This window comes from Lissotriton vulgaris, chromosome 9 (assembly GCF_964263255.1).
Source record: "Lissotriton vulgaris chromosome 9, aLisVul1.2, whole genome shotgun sequence".
Taxonomy (NCBI): Eukaryota; Metazoa; Chordata; class Amphibia; order Caudata; family Salamandridae; genus Lissotriton; species Lissotriton vulgaris.
In genome coordinates, this window is record NC_141697.1 from 1,236,566,906 (window position 1) to 1,236,580,759 (window position 13,854).

The window sequence follows — 13,854 nt, forward strand, 5'->3', positions numbered from 1 at the left end:
GTCGGGAAGACTCCCAGCCTCACAATAGGATATCCACTCACAGAAGCTAATCGTCTTACAGCGCAGAACATGTTGTACCATCTTTAGAGGACATCTAAACAATAAAGAGGGTATAAAACCATCAATTTTATTTCTTCTTTCAGTATGAACTGATCATGGAGGGTGAAACTTCCTCGTGCCTTTCACGGTGTGTTGGCTTCGGGCCCAATTGTTGTGTGAGGCAACGACTGTGGGAACATAGCTCATTTGTGGCACATTATTTAAGCACCACTGATCAAAAGACGATCGGCTTTCCAGACTCTATTAGAGTACGGCGTTGGAATAGGATGGTTTATGATAGAGCTTTTCATGCTATTGTACAATATCATTGATTTTAAAGGACCATTCAGTGTAGATAGAACAGGCAGATCTCTTGACCTAGTTCTAAGTTTTGAACAATCACCAAAAATAGGAATTCTAGAATGTTTGTTTGATGTTAGCGTTCGATCTGAGATGTATTGCGTCACATTTGCTGGATAGTCAAGCGGTTACAATATTGACTACAGTATATTCACTATCACTACGTCGAGAAGGCAAGTATCTGTAGTATATAGATCTGCTGTCCTTAACTTACACATCTGCTTACCTTGGTGATGTTGGAACCAAGAATTGTAAAATACAGATATCTACGCATACTTTCCTTTACCATTTAGTGGAGTCTACACTCTTGCTGCAAGATATTCTGAAGCTTAATATTATGACATACGACTATTTTGCACACCCGCAGAAACAAGCCATCTGGCCCCTGGTTTACAGACAGTCTAAGGTACGAGTAGAAACAGTAACATTTATGAGACAATGGCGGAAAAACTATAATTCAATGATAAAGTCATTTATAAGGCAGCTGTAAAAAAAATATTACACAGAAGTAAGAACAGCTAAGAAAATACACTTCGAGGACAGGATAGAGGAGGCAGGTAATAAATAAAGAGAATTTTGCAGAGCTGTAAATAACGTTATGTCCCAGGAGGCCTGCGCCAGAGTACATCAGACTACAGTGGAATGGTGTGACCATCTGGCTTCATATTTCCAAAAAAGGATTACAACCATCCACGCTAGCCTTTTGTCGGACGCTCAGTTGGAGGAGAGTGTGATGGATATAGTTTGCTCCTGCATGGTTACTATCACTAGGGCCACACTTTCAAACTTCCGGACTATCCCCTTCGAGGGATCACTGGCAGCTATACGAGCCTCCAGTCAGGATTTCCATCTGATCCAAGCACTCTGAACCTGATAACATTGGGGCGACCACCATTAACCCAATTTTAAACTGGGTGCTCAATGCTTCGCTGTCTACAGCAATAGACCCGGTCTCATGGAAGCAGGCTACAATTCTGCCCTTGTTAAAAAAATAATAATAATCTTGGCAGACCCTAGTGAGCCATCAAAGTATAGGCCAATATCCTTCCTGCTGGCCCTGTCCAAGGTACTCGAAATGCTTGTGAATCGGCCACTCTCTCAGTATCTTTAAATGAAGGATTTGCTCCATCGCAGCCAGTCGGGCGTCAGACCAAACTTCCGTACGGAGACTGATGGAAGTTGCCGAACATATCAGAGGCACCTTGGGCGAAGGCCGTTATGATTATGTTAGACCTGTCAGTGGCTTTCGATACGGTCCCTCACTCCAGGCTTTAAGCACGCATCTGCTCCATTGGGGTAGGAATGGCTAGCCTCCTGTCTGGAGAATAGAGGACAGGAGGTATGAGTCCCTCCTGTTTCCTCAAGAGCATGTGAGCGGCCGGCGGGAGTGCCGCAGGGCTCTGCTGTGAGCCACACGTTAGTTAATGTGTCCCTCACTCCTTCATCCCAGCTGGCAGAGACCTTAGGGGCAAAGGTGATTACATACGCCGATGACACTCAGCTGCTGTTCACCTTTAGGAGAGAAGAGGAGACTGAGGTAGATGTCATTAAAACCTGCTTTAAATCTGTTTTTCACTGGATGACCACTCATCAACTAAAATGAAATGCAGATGACACCGTAATACTATTCTTCTGTTCCAACGCCCCAGATACATGGCAGACCGCGTGGCCTACAGAAGCCCCGCCAAGGGGCCCTCGGAGGGGAAAGTTAAGAACTTGGGCATTAAATTTGATTATTCCCTTTCCCTTCAAACACAAATCCTGTCAGTGGTAGGCACGTGTTACGGGCTTCTGCGTGTACTAAACAAGTTCTTATATTTCCTTTCTTTCTCTGTAATAAAGGCACTTACAGCCTCCAGGCTGGATTATGGAAATGCCCTATATCTGAAACTCCCTGGCGATCTGCTCAACAGGCTTCAGGTGGTCCGGAATATGGCAGCCCGAATTGTCCTCAGCCTGCCTTTAAGAACACGTGTCCCTGCAACTGTGTACCCATCAACGGCTCCCGATAAAGAAGAGAATTCTCACCAAAACAAATAAAACATTTGTTTTGGTCCACAATGCACTGCACCATACAGGTGCAGCTTAACTTAGGGCCAGAATCAGTCCATGCCACGTCTGGAAACCTGCGCCCAGTCAACACCCCAGTAGCGAGGATTCCTGAGATTCGCAGCATTGGGAACTGATGGACAGACCGCTTATCTTGGACCAACCGCATGGAACAAACTTCTTCTCGAGCTACGCTCGGTGGACATTACCTCACTGTTCAAGAAAAGGTGGGAAACCTGGCTTTTCCAACAAGAGTAGATGATCCGACTGCACTCGCAGAGTGCCGGGAATCTCCATGGAGTAGCCGTGCGCTTTACAAGTTGCATTTCAAAAATTCATTCAGAGTAAAAATAACTATAATTATTTCAAATAAATACAAGAGTTGGCATTACACCTTCAAAAGAAAGCATTGTTTGTTACACAAACTAAAAAAAGAGTGATGTGGTATTGTGAGATAAAAAAAGATGTCTGTAAATAAACTTTCTGTAGCAATTTAATCTGCTACTAAGAGTGTAAAAAAGATCAAAATGAGCAACTTAATAGAGTAAGCCTAGCATGATGCAACCATACGTTAACAGAGGCAGGTAGAGCTGGGAAGGTGACAGTACTATGTACACAGTTACCAATCATCACAACGAATAGTTCTGCAGCAGAAAAAGTAAGAAAGATGGCCACAGGCCTCAGAATCGCATTGTTTAAGTCACAAAATACATCAACTCTGAGCTTGGGTGAACAGTCTTCTACCATGCAACATTTCGATACCTAATATTTAATGGTGCATTTCTAATCGGAAGTGGACAGAAGCAGCTGTCGGAACTTTTCGAAAACTTTAAACGTTTGAAGACTTCTTTTCAGGAAGGACAGAAGAATGGATCATGTGTTTGTTAGTTTCTTTGCAGTTTTATGTAGCGCAAACTCCGCCCTAAGGGCACTTGAGTACTTTACACGAGCACCACTTACATTACACATGCTCACATTCATTTTGCTTTATTTCGTTCAGACACGGGGAGATACAACGATTTGCCCAGAATCACAGGATGTTGAGCCGACACTGGGACTTGAACCCTGGTACCTGGTTCCAAAGTCGCCACTTCCTCTCCCTGTGTCAGATTAAACTAACCATCCCACATAAGTGCTTGACTGTGGTAACCCATAGTGACCATGGTTTTTAGCTCACGCTAACCAGATGTGCCTTCTCAACGCCAAGCAGAGAAGGTCCCACAGCGCTTGAGCCGCAACTTTGCGTATCTCGCTTGTTAAGTCGAAACTGTGTTCCAATGTTGATACTTTCTGAAAGTCTGTTCCCACTCCCGGGAGCTCACCCTTGCACTGCAGTGGTAAAGGAACATGCATGGCAAAGGCATATGTGTGGTAAAAGCTTGCGTTGTAACGGCACGCGTGGTTCAGACCACGTAGTTAATGCCATTTCCCTCCACACACGGATGCCCGATTATTCTAGCAGCCTCTGTATTAGGGTGTAACTGTGCGCCCTACCACACTTCGGGGTGCTTGACACAATCACAGACCCTGGGGGAACCCGGTGCTCTTATATTCTGTGATTCGCAAACATTTTCAAACTCAACTGAAACTAGGAGCAGGTGTTTTCTTTCACAACTGTAGCCTACTGATTCTGTCAAAGTTGCAAAGTATTGCCGTCAACACCTCCCAGTTCAACAAGAGCTGGAGCGTAACCTCGCTGAACATGTGTGCGAAATATGAGCGAAGAATACAGTTTGTTGGGGCGCAGTCACACACCCATCTTTGCAAATATTCATCTAGTTCTCATTTTCCATGCCTTTTAGACTGGAATCTATGACCAGTATATATCTAAGAATTACAGCTTCTAAATCCTAAAACATTACTTTTTGAAGCGTCCCCTACACTTATTTTTTTATAATTTTTTGTATTCTTTTTTGCAGGGCCTGGATGACGAAATTTACTACTAGGTCTGATCACTCTTTTCTCTATGATGCACTTTTGCAAACATATATAACTTTTTAATTTACTGCTCCAAGTTTAGCGTCCATCATTTTGGAACGATAAATTTACGTCTTTACAAAATGGCTGCTGCATCATGACATGTACTACACATCCGGGGTGACGTATACAAGTGTGTACATCACCATGTAGTCTTTTGTTGCCAATGCAATTTTTTTGCTTTCTGCTTATCTGGAACAGCATTAGCAAAAAGCATTGGCAACAGATCCGGACTGGGAATGAAGAGCAGCCCTGGTAAAAATGTTAAAACCAGCCCCGCACCAGCATGCCTTGTCTGTCTATTGCATCCTTTTGTTTGCACGTATATTGGTTCTAGTGTCTCTTTAACATTTTATTGCAGTACTTAGATTTTGATTTTGACCATGTTTATAACGACTGTTGAATCTGATAGTGATTATTGTATTTAGTGATTTATATAGTGACTCATTGTATTTCGAGTCTGTTTGTGTTTATTATATTTAGATTTTGTTCTTGACCATGTTTACATCGACTGCTGAATCGGATAGTGATTATTGTATCTCGATACAGTGAGCTAGACTTAGATACATGCTACCTCATATCTTCTCTTAGACGCTACCTCATTTCCATTTTGGATGCTCTCTAGTGTCGCTTTTAACGCCCTAGCTCCTACACCCAACACTACAGCCTCTAAAATGGAGCGCAGCGGCAAGCACACTTTTAGAATTAACTACCCCTCCACCCTCACCAAAAAAGCCATTAAACGTTTTAAACATAACTTCATGAGGTCGCACCCTGAAACACCCTTTGCCGACACCTACTTTTCACCGGCCAATGGAGCCATGAAAACTGATATCATCTTCCACACCTCTCGCAGAGCCCAATGGAAAAAAGCGTTCCTAACCCTACTTACCGTCTCCGCCACCAGGAAAACAACTCATGGCCTAACTCTCTCCATCGCACCTTCCCACCTCTTCCCTGGCAGGACTACCATTACTATCTATAACAACGGGATTGTCCTTATTCAATCCACGGACAAGAACCTGGAACTACTAGACAACCTATTCCCCAAGTTCAAAGAGCACCTCTCCAATCCACGGACCCACACCCTGATCTCCACCAGCACCATCACCCCTAACATCGCAGCCCCCACCTCTACCCCCAGCACCCCAGTAAATAGCCCACCCGCTGTTAACACCCCACATTCCCCAACGACAGACTCCCCTAACACCCCAGTAAATGGCCCACCTGCTGTGTCTAACTCAAACGCCGCCACCTCTTATACTAACCGCCCCTCTAACGTGATCCCTTTTACCCCCACTCACATCCCCTCTATCCCTCTCCTCCCTAACATAACAACCCACACCTGCGACACGCCTCCTGCACACACCACCGCTCGGAGTCTATCGACCCTCCCCACCCATCCCCCCCACGACAGACGCCCCCCCCTCCACAGCACCATCCCCACTCTCACCCGCGACACTCCCACACCTGACAAAATAACCCGCACCCACAACACGCCACCATCTGTTAACATCACCACTCAAAGCCTACTCATCCCCCCTCCCATACCCCCTACGGCGAACACCTTACGCCCCCCAGCCGCCTCCCTACTCCCACCCACGACACTCACACCGTCCCAACGACACACACAGAACATACCACCTCTCCTACCTTAGCATCCCCCTCTCTCCCACCGCCTACTCTCAGCCCTCACTACCCGCCGGTCTCCCCCACTGTCTTGGGCCTTCACTCCCTCTTCCACTCACCGGCTCCCTCTCCCATAGGCAGCACTACCTATGCCTCCCACCCACCACCATCACCGCCTGCTTCACTCACTCCCCCAGCCAATAACGCCATTATATCCCCCCCTTCGATTCCCTGCCCGCTTTCTAGCTCACTATACACCACCTTCGCCATCCCCAATGCTCCCCCTGACCAGACTTTACCCACCCTCCAACAAGTCAAAGAGGATATTCTACAAATCAAAAAAGATATCCGCGCAATCAAAGACCTGCTCTCATCACAGCCCAGTCCTCCTCCCATCATCCCTCTACCCTACAAAGGACGCACCCGCCCTACATACCCTCGCCTCCAACGTCACCCGCGCTGGCCGACTATCCCCGTTCGCAACAACTCCCACCGCCCCCGCCGTGTCCCCAACTCACTGTCGGACCGCGAACTTTGCTCACTACTACGCTCTTATGGCGCGGGTCCGGTAAAACACATACCCAGCACACACATCCCCATACCCACCATTCTTACAAACCCTCTGAGGCTCCCAACACTCAATAACAGAGGTTCCGTCCCTAACAACCTCAGAAAAGTTCCCCTCACTCTAGAAAGCTCGACCACCCCTCTCTCTCCCAAACTCAAATGCATCCTACTCAACTGCAGATCGGCCCAGAGACACTCCTCCGACATCGCAGATCTCGTCTCAGATAGGGATCTGGACCTAGCCATTCTAACAGAAACTTGGCTCACTGAAACCTCTACTCCGATTATGGACATACTAGTCCCCCCCAACTATCACATCATCAGGTTAGACAGGTCTTCAGACAAGACGGGCGGGGGAATTGCATGCATCTTTAAAAGCAACCTCTCCGTTACTAAAGTCACCTCCCCCTCCCTCTCCTCCTGTGAACTCCTCTGCCTCGACATTACCAGCGAGGCCAAACAAGTTTGTGCTCTACATCTCATCTATCATCCGCCTGGTGACAATCTCATATTCACCCAACAACTCATGGACATGATCACTTCCAATGCCGGTCGGCAGACCACCCAAGTCTACCTGGGTGACTTCAATCTCCACTGGAACGACCAGAAAGACACAGTGGTAAACAGTCTCAAAACCTTCCTTAATGCACTTGACCTCACCCAAATATGCGATAGACCAACACACGACAAAGGCGCGATACTTGATCTCATCATTGCCAAAGAGAATTCTACACAACTGGAGACGATTCTACCCTGCGACTGGTCAGATCACCACATCATCACCTTCTATATCAATGAAAAAGTTAAACCTAACCCGACACAACCAATCAAATCCAAAATATGGAAAAGGGACATGAAGAACCTCAACGCCACTACTCTGCCTCCCCACATCGGCAATCTGCTCCTTCCCCCTTCAGGTGCCGCAGATGTTCAATCACTGACTGACCACTACCTTGAATCTATGAATACATTAGTCAATGAAGTCGCCCCACTGCAACTGAAGAGAGTCTCCACCAAAACTTCCAACCCCTGGTATGATGATAGACTCAATGACGATAGGCGTTCGATGCGAATGGCAGAGCGCACTTGGAGAGCGGACCCCTCAGCACTGCACCTCAAAAGGCTCAAAAACAAGAGAAATGCCTACTTCAGGATAATAAAGCGCACAAAACGGGACTTCTTCAGCCGCCAATTGGACCAAGCAAAAAACAGGCCAAGAAAACTCTTCGAACTAATCAAAACCCAAACAAAAGCACAACCCCTACAATCAAGTAGCACAACAAGCGACACCCCACACTGTGAAGACTTCTCTGCTTTCTTTAAGCTAAAGACTGACAACATAAGAAACGACCTCATCATGGATGTAAGCCGATTCCCCAACCACACAAGAATGGCTAACACTCAACCTAAAAACATGGCTTCCTGGCAGTACTTCGATACCTACTCGGAAGAAACAATACACAAATTGCTCTGCACCTTAAAGCCCTCTAACCACCACACAGACCCTCTACCTGCTAATGCCGTAAAAGACTTCATCCCCCTGCTCCTCCCTCTCTGGACCAAAATCATCAACTGCTCCCTGCAACAAGGCCTCATTCCGGACTCCCTCAAGGTGGGGCAAGTCACTCCTATACTCAAGAAACCTACAGCTGATCCAACTGACCTAAACAATTACCGACCCATCACCAATATTCCCACCCTGGCCAAACTGCTGGAGAAATGTGTCCAACTCCAACTAACAAGACACATTGACCAATTTGACCTCCTCAATTCTCATCAATCAGGATTCAGAGCGAAACATAGCACGGAAACAGCTATGACACACATAATTGATGACGCCCTCCAAATTCTTGACCGCAATGAGTCCTGTCTCCTCATCCTTCTTGACCTCTCGTCAGCATTTGACACGGTCAAACATGAGAACCTGCTGGAACTGCTAAGCACTAGAATGGGTCTATCGGGAACGGTTCTCAAATGGTTCTCGTCCTTCCTACACAACCGATCTCAGAAGTTCAAGATCGATAATGTGCTATCTGCACCCGTGCCTGCGGATCTAGGTGTTCCACAAGGATCCTCCCTCTCCCCCACTTTGTTCAACCTCGTCATGGAACCGCTCGCCACCTTGCTCCAAGCTTCTAATGTCCAATTCCATATGTACGCCGACGACACACAACTGTACCTAAAGCTTCAATCTCCGGAAGATATCAAACATCTGAACTCCACGCTTATCAACACTCAATCTTGGCTAGCCGATAATCACCTCAAACTAAATGCTCTGAAAACTGAGTTCCTTCTCATCTCACCCCCGGCGAAAATTTCCACCACCCAAACATGGCTCAACAACCTAACAGCACTTAATGTCCAACCCACCATCGTGGACTCAGCGAAATCTCTAGGCATCACACTGGACGCCAAGCTCAACATGCAGCAACACATCAGCAAAGCCACAAAAGCAGCCAATTTCCAAATAAACACACTGAGGAAAATCAAACCCTTCCTTCCAACTGAAGACTTTCGAACTGCTGTACAAGCGTTAGTCATCCCTCGAATCGACTACGGAATTGTGACCCTCAGTGGACTCCCGCTATCCACAACAGCACCCTTAAGAGCCTCCCTGAACGCTGCCGCAAGACTCATTACTGGCTCAAGAAAACATTCACATATTTCCCCAGATTTAAAGTCCCTAAAATGGCTGCCGTTTGAAGCCAGAATACACCTAAAAATTGCTGTTATGACACACGCGGCCGTGCACCACAATGCACCCAACTACCTCGCTCAAAAATTGTCCATATCAGGAGGTTCAAGGTCCAATAGAAGCTCAAAGAATCTACTCCTGAAACCCCGTAGATTCAGGAAAGAGAAAACCTACAAGCGCTCCTTCTCAGGAATGGCACCCAGGATCTGGAATGCGCTCCCGCCTGAAACTAGGCGTATCTCCTCCGCTGCACTCTTCAAGAAAGAGGTGAAAACCATCCTTCTGGCCAAGATCTCCTGTACATTATAGGTATTGGTTCAGAGACTCTACATTGCCTGGTATCAGTGCTCACCTTGTCCTTTGGCATTATACCTCTACCTGATGGTGACACTACTTCGCCTCATTCGTCCTACCGACCAATATATGAGATACATTGGTCACAGATTCACCCTCCCGATGCCCTCACTCAGTGCGCTCTCTATACTAAAACACTGTTATAAGCTTGCCACACACCCAAGGTGTACCTCAACACCTATATAATGTGATCCATGACTTGTGCAGTTTTATTACCTGTTCACCTGACTGTATATTGATTTGTTTATGTATGTTGTTTTCTTATTATCCTTCATGTTGTGACTACTACATTGCTCCCATTACCACTGTTCTTTCCTACTGCCACTACCCTGCCATTGTGAAGCGCTCTGATATCTGTAAGGATCTTGTTCGCGCTATATAAAACTTTGAATAAATAAATAAATAAATAAAACTCATCGATGCCTCACCCTCAGTATGGCGCATTTCAAGAGATTTAGAAAAACACCTATCTTTGACATTTAGGACAGGGATAACAGAAAGTTGGGTCTGGATAACAAAGAAATCAGAGACTTTTTATAGAAGAACTGCTGTCCGAGAGGTAAATTTGGTATATACCTAACAAGGGCGAGAACTGGGATGGTAACATCAGGAAAACGAAGAACCCGTATGAGGCCTGATGAAGCTCGGACATGATAATCTGACATCACAATAGTGGATGCCTTGTATGAGAGGTATGTTTTAACTTGGTCGCATATGGCTGATTGTTGGTGAAACGTCTATGGAAGATGATTACGCTATTGCCCTTAAGAAGAGAGCTAACAATCATACACACAACCGAAACGCATAGACGGATACTGAGAACTTAAATCAATCCTTATAAGTTTTGAATACGGAATTCTGTCCTATTCAGTTGTTTAATGGTAAAGAATGAGAGGGTGTTACTGAACCTACACACTGTATGAGGCTTCACTCTTAATCTTCCATAAATGTATGGTAAGTATTGGTATATATTGATATCAATGAATTATATGTTTAGATGTCTTATGTTTGTTCTTATCACATGTTTGGCACATCAGTCTGAATTTATTATTAATGTATGCTCATTTTTTGGTCTGAGGGGATATTTGCTTTTCTGTCTCTAAGAAGACCTTGTCCGCTTGGTTCGGACGGGTTGCTCTCATCAGTTATACGATTCGTTCACTAGCTATACGAGTTAATGACCTGAGGCTTTTTTGCTGTATGTAAAATATAGTTTTAAAATAAACTGCAAAAATAAGGACAAGAAGACCATCGAAACTTATCCTTTGCCAACTTTGTCAAACAATGTGAGACTTAGCTATGGTCTGTGCTAAGGAACTGCAGCCACGGTAGTGGTATTTATAGCGCCAAGCAATATGCAGACGGTTACCTGTACACAGAGGAACTATAGTTTCAATCTGAAAAATATCATAACAAAACGACTCTGCCCTGCAATTGCCCCCACAGAATAATTGTCAAAGAAGCCCTGGGCAGCTTACAGCGCTAGGAGGCCACACAGTGAATTATCAAAAACATCACATTACAATGGATTCTCAGTGTAGGAAGCACTCTACGAACCTGTTCCAAAACTGATGGCGGGAGCTTTGATTGGGTCTGGGGAGGGGCACATGACCCCAGTCTCGGTCAGGATGGCTGGGCTCTCGTAATCTTCAAAGTAGCACGAGTAAGATTCCTCTTCACCCAGTGGTGACAGCTCCGGGATGGACAGGAAGATCTGCCAATCAAATGACAAGTCAATACAGTCAGACAAGTATCCATCAATTATTGAGCCTGATAGATGAACACAGTATATGGAATTAAAAAACTACAGAAGATAGTGGTGGGGGCCTTTAGGATTTGGGGGAACTTGATGAAGTCGAACAACAATCATTTGGGACAAAAAGGCTAGGTGCCCAAAAAAGGAGATCTGCTTTAAAATTAATGAGAAAGGAGCGAAGGTTTAATTGCATTTTTTAGGTTCGACCTACTAGACAGCACATGTGCGGTCTGTTGTGAGGCACATTGTAGCTTAACAAGAACGTGGAGGGCCTTGCAGCCCGCTCATTGATTGCCATTGGTTGGGTGTTCTTAACACTCTCATGTGCCTGCTTCTTATTCGTGTCCCGGCTTGTCAATATTCTGTTTGCCCCTCCCATGGAGCATTGCCTCTTTATAATCTCTTTGTCTGGCAGGCATTGCTGCTTCCACTGCTTGCTTTTCAAGCACTACTTTTTTTTCTTTTGTGTGAAACACGCCACAAGAGTGCGTCTCTCCCCATGCACTTCGTGTTGCTCTCTGTTGCCCAACTGCTTCTCCGCCCCCTTGCATCTGCGCGTGCTTTCATCCCATTGCTTCTCCCCACCCACACCCTCAGTGTTGCTTTCCTTAAACACCCGTTACGTGCATTCCCGTTCTCGCCCTTTCCTGTTGCTTTCACGTCCCTTCCTTTGTTGTTGAGGCGTTCCCCTAACGCTCGAGTTGTTTTGCTGTCCCCCATACCTCCCCCATCCTGTTTCTGCCCCCCCCCCTCCTTGCCACTTAAAAAACACACTTTTGCACACTTCTTTTTCTTTTAAGTTACAGATCCAACTCGGATCAGTAACTACATTCGGGAAAAAAGCACCTGTTTCCTTTTGTAGGCATGGGCATGCGTGGTGTGTGCCTACAAGGGGGGGGGGGGCGGGTGGTCACATCAACACTTTTCTTTTTTAAATGTTCATAGCAAAAGGGAGGTGCTCTCCAATAAAGTGAGTTGCACGAATACTTGGTGTGAAAGTTCTTTTTTCTTTATTCATTCTTTTCGTGAAAAAAGCGGCACAGCCAACGGGTTTCGTTCCCCCAGTGCCACAGGAACTTCGTCAGGGCTTAAGTAAAGGAAGGTATTTGAAGAATGGTATTCTTCACTATGATAAGTCGACCGCGTTCAAGTTTTCAGGCTAGCCACCTCCAGATATCGTAGCTAGTCACAATAGGCACAGTGACGATGTTGCTGAGAAGAATAGCATCAATTGGAAATCAATATCGATCCATGTACGGATATCTTCCTAATTCTTTTATTTAAATCAGGTTTCGCTGTAGAAGTTTGAAACAGTAATATCTATATTGTCAAGATGACTAAAATGGCGTCCAGTCCCAACTTTCAACTGTTTTCTCAAGGTGACTGGAAAGGAGTCCAGTCCCAATTTTCAACTCCAATCTGGTGTGTTAAATAATCATCAAACATTCACTCCAAAGGTTGGATCTCCAATCGACAACCACAGCAACAGAGTTAGTTGCATGGGGAAAGGCAAAATTATAAATAAAGACAAAATCACTCTTTCTAGGTGCAATCTCACAGAAACACCATGTATGTAAAACGTAATAGGACCAGGCAAGTCAAGCGGAGTCTGTAATACGTCCAGTATGTCATCCGCAATAAGGATGAACGAGTGGAGCGGCACCTGTGATAAGGCGTAGACGCTGCATTCACCAAGGTCCAGCACGAACGGGCGCTAGCGTATTCCGCCACTTTTCTTTTTTATACATTTTATAACTTGTTTTTATACCCAGGATGCTGTGCAGCGTGGCTAAAGAGCACTGGCAAAGCCAGCAGGTCACAAAGGCGAGACCTATCGGTTTTGTCTATGCTTGTTACTTTTAGTGTGTGTTTATAAAGTGCTAAATTAGCAGAGTGCAGAGTAGCCAGGTTTCTGATCTAGGAACCTGAAGAAGAAAACAGAAGGGGTCTATTCTCGGCTCTGACAGGATACTGAATTTTTGTGACTCCGAGCCAATCACATTTCCCTCGCTCCGAAAAATCAGAAAACTTGCAAGACCACAAATTAAATATTATGTATCTACCCGGGAGGGTGTCCGTGCGCTGACCTTCTGCGGTTTCTAACCTTGACTTCTGACACAAATGCTTATGGTTGGGTGGGTGGAGGGGGGGGGGGAGAAGAATGCTGTTCCTCTGACTATCCAGTGTCCTTTACATGCTTTCGCTTTACGATGAGGCTTTAAGGAGGCTCACCGCGTGTCCTCGCGGTGACCTTCTGACCCTGGGCAGATTCTAAAGCCTCTGGAATTTGAAAAATTGGAGTTTCCTTTGTTTGAACTCGATGACCTCGAACTTTAAAAAATTTATGAATGGACGGTTCTCAGGACAACCCCCTATTATAGAGTCAGTGAAGCGGGTCAAAGGTCACCCGGCATCAATGATATAGCTG

The 13,854-nt window shown here is 45.6% G+C and overlaps 1 protein-coding gene across 1 annotated transcript in view; it reads right to left on the bottom strand.

The window, feature by feature from the left end:
* PLXNB1 (plexin B1) overlaps positions 1 to 13,854 on the bottom strand; it is a 328,917-nt gene that overhangs the window by 94,646 nt on the left and 220,417 nt on the right. The window contains exon 8 of the mRNA XM_086939394.1: positions 11,228 to 11,384. Coding sequence (XP_086795520.1) covers positions 11,228 to 11,384 — 157 coding nt within the window. The remainder of the gene's footprint in view (positions 1 to 11,227; positions 11,385 to 13,854) is intronic.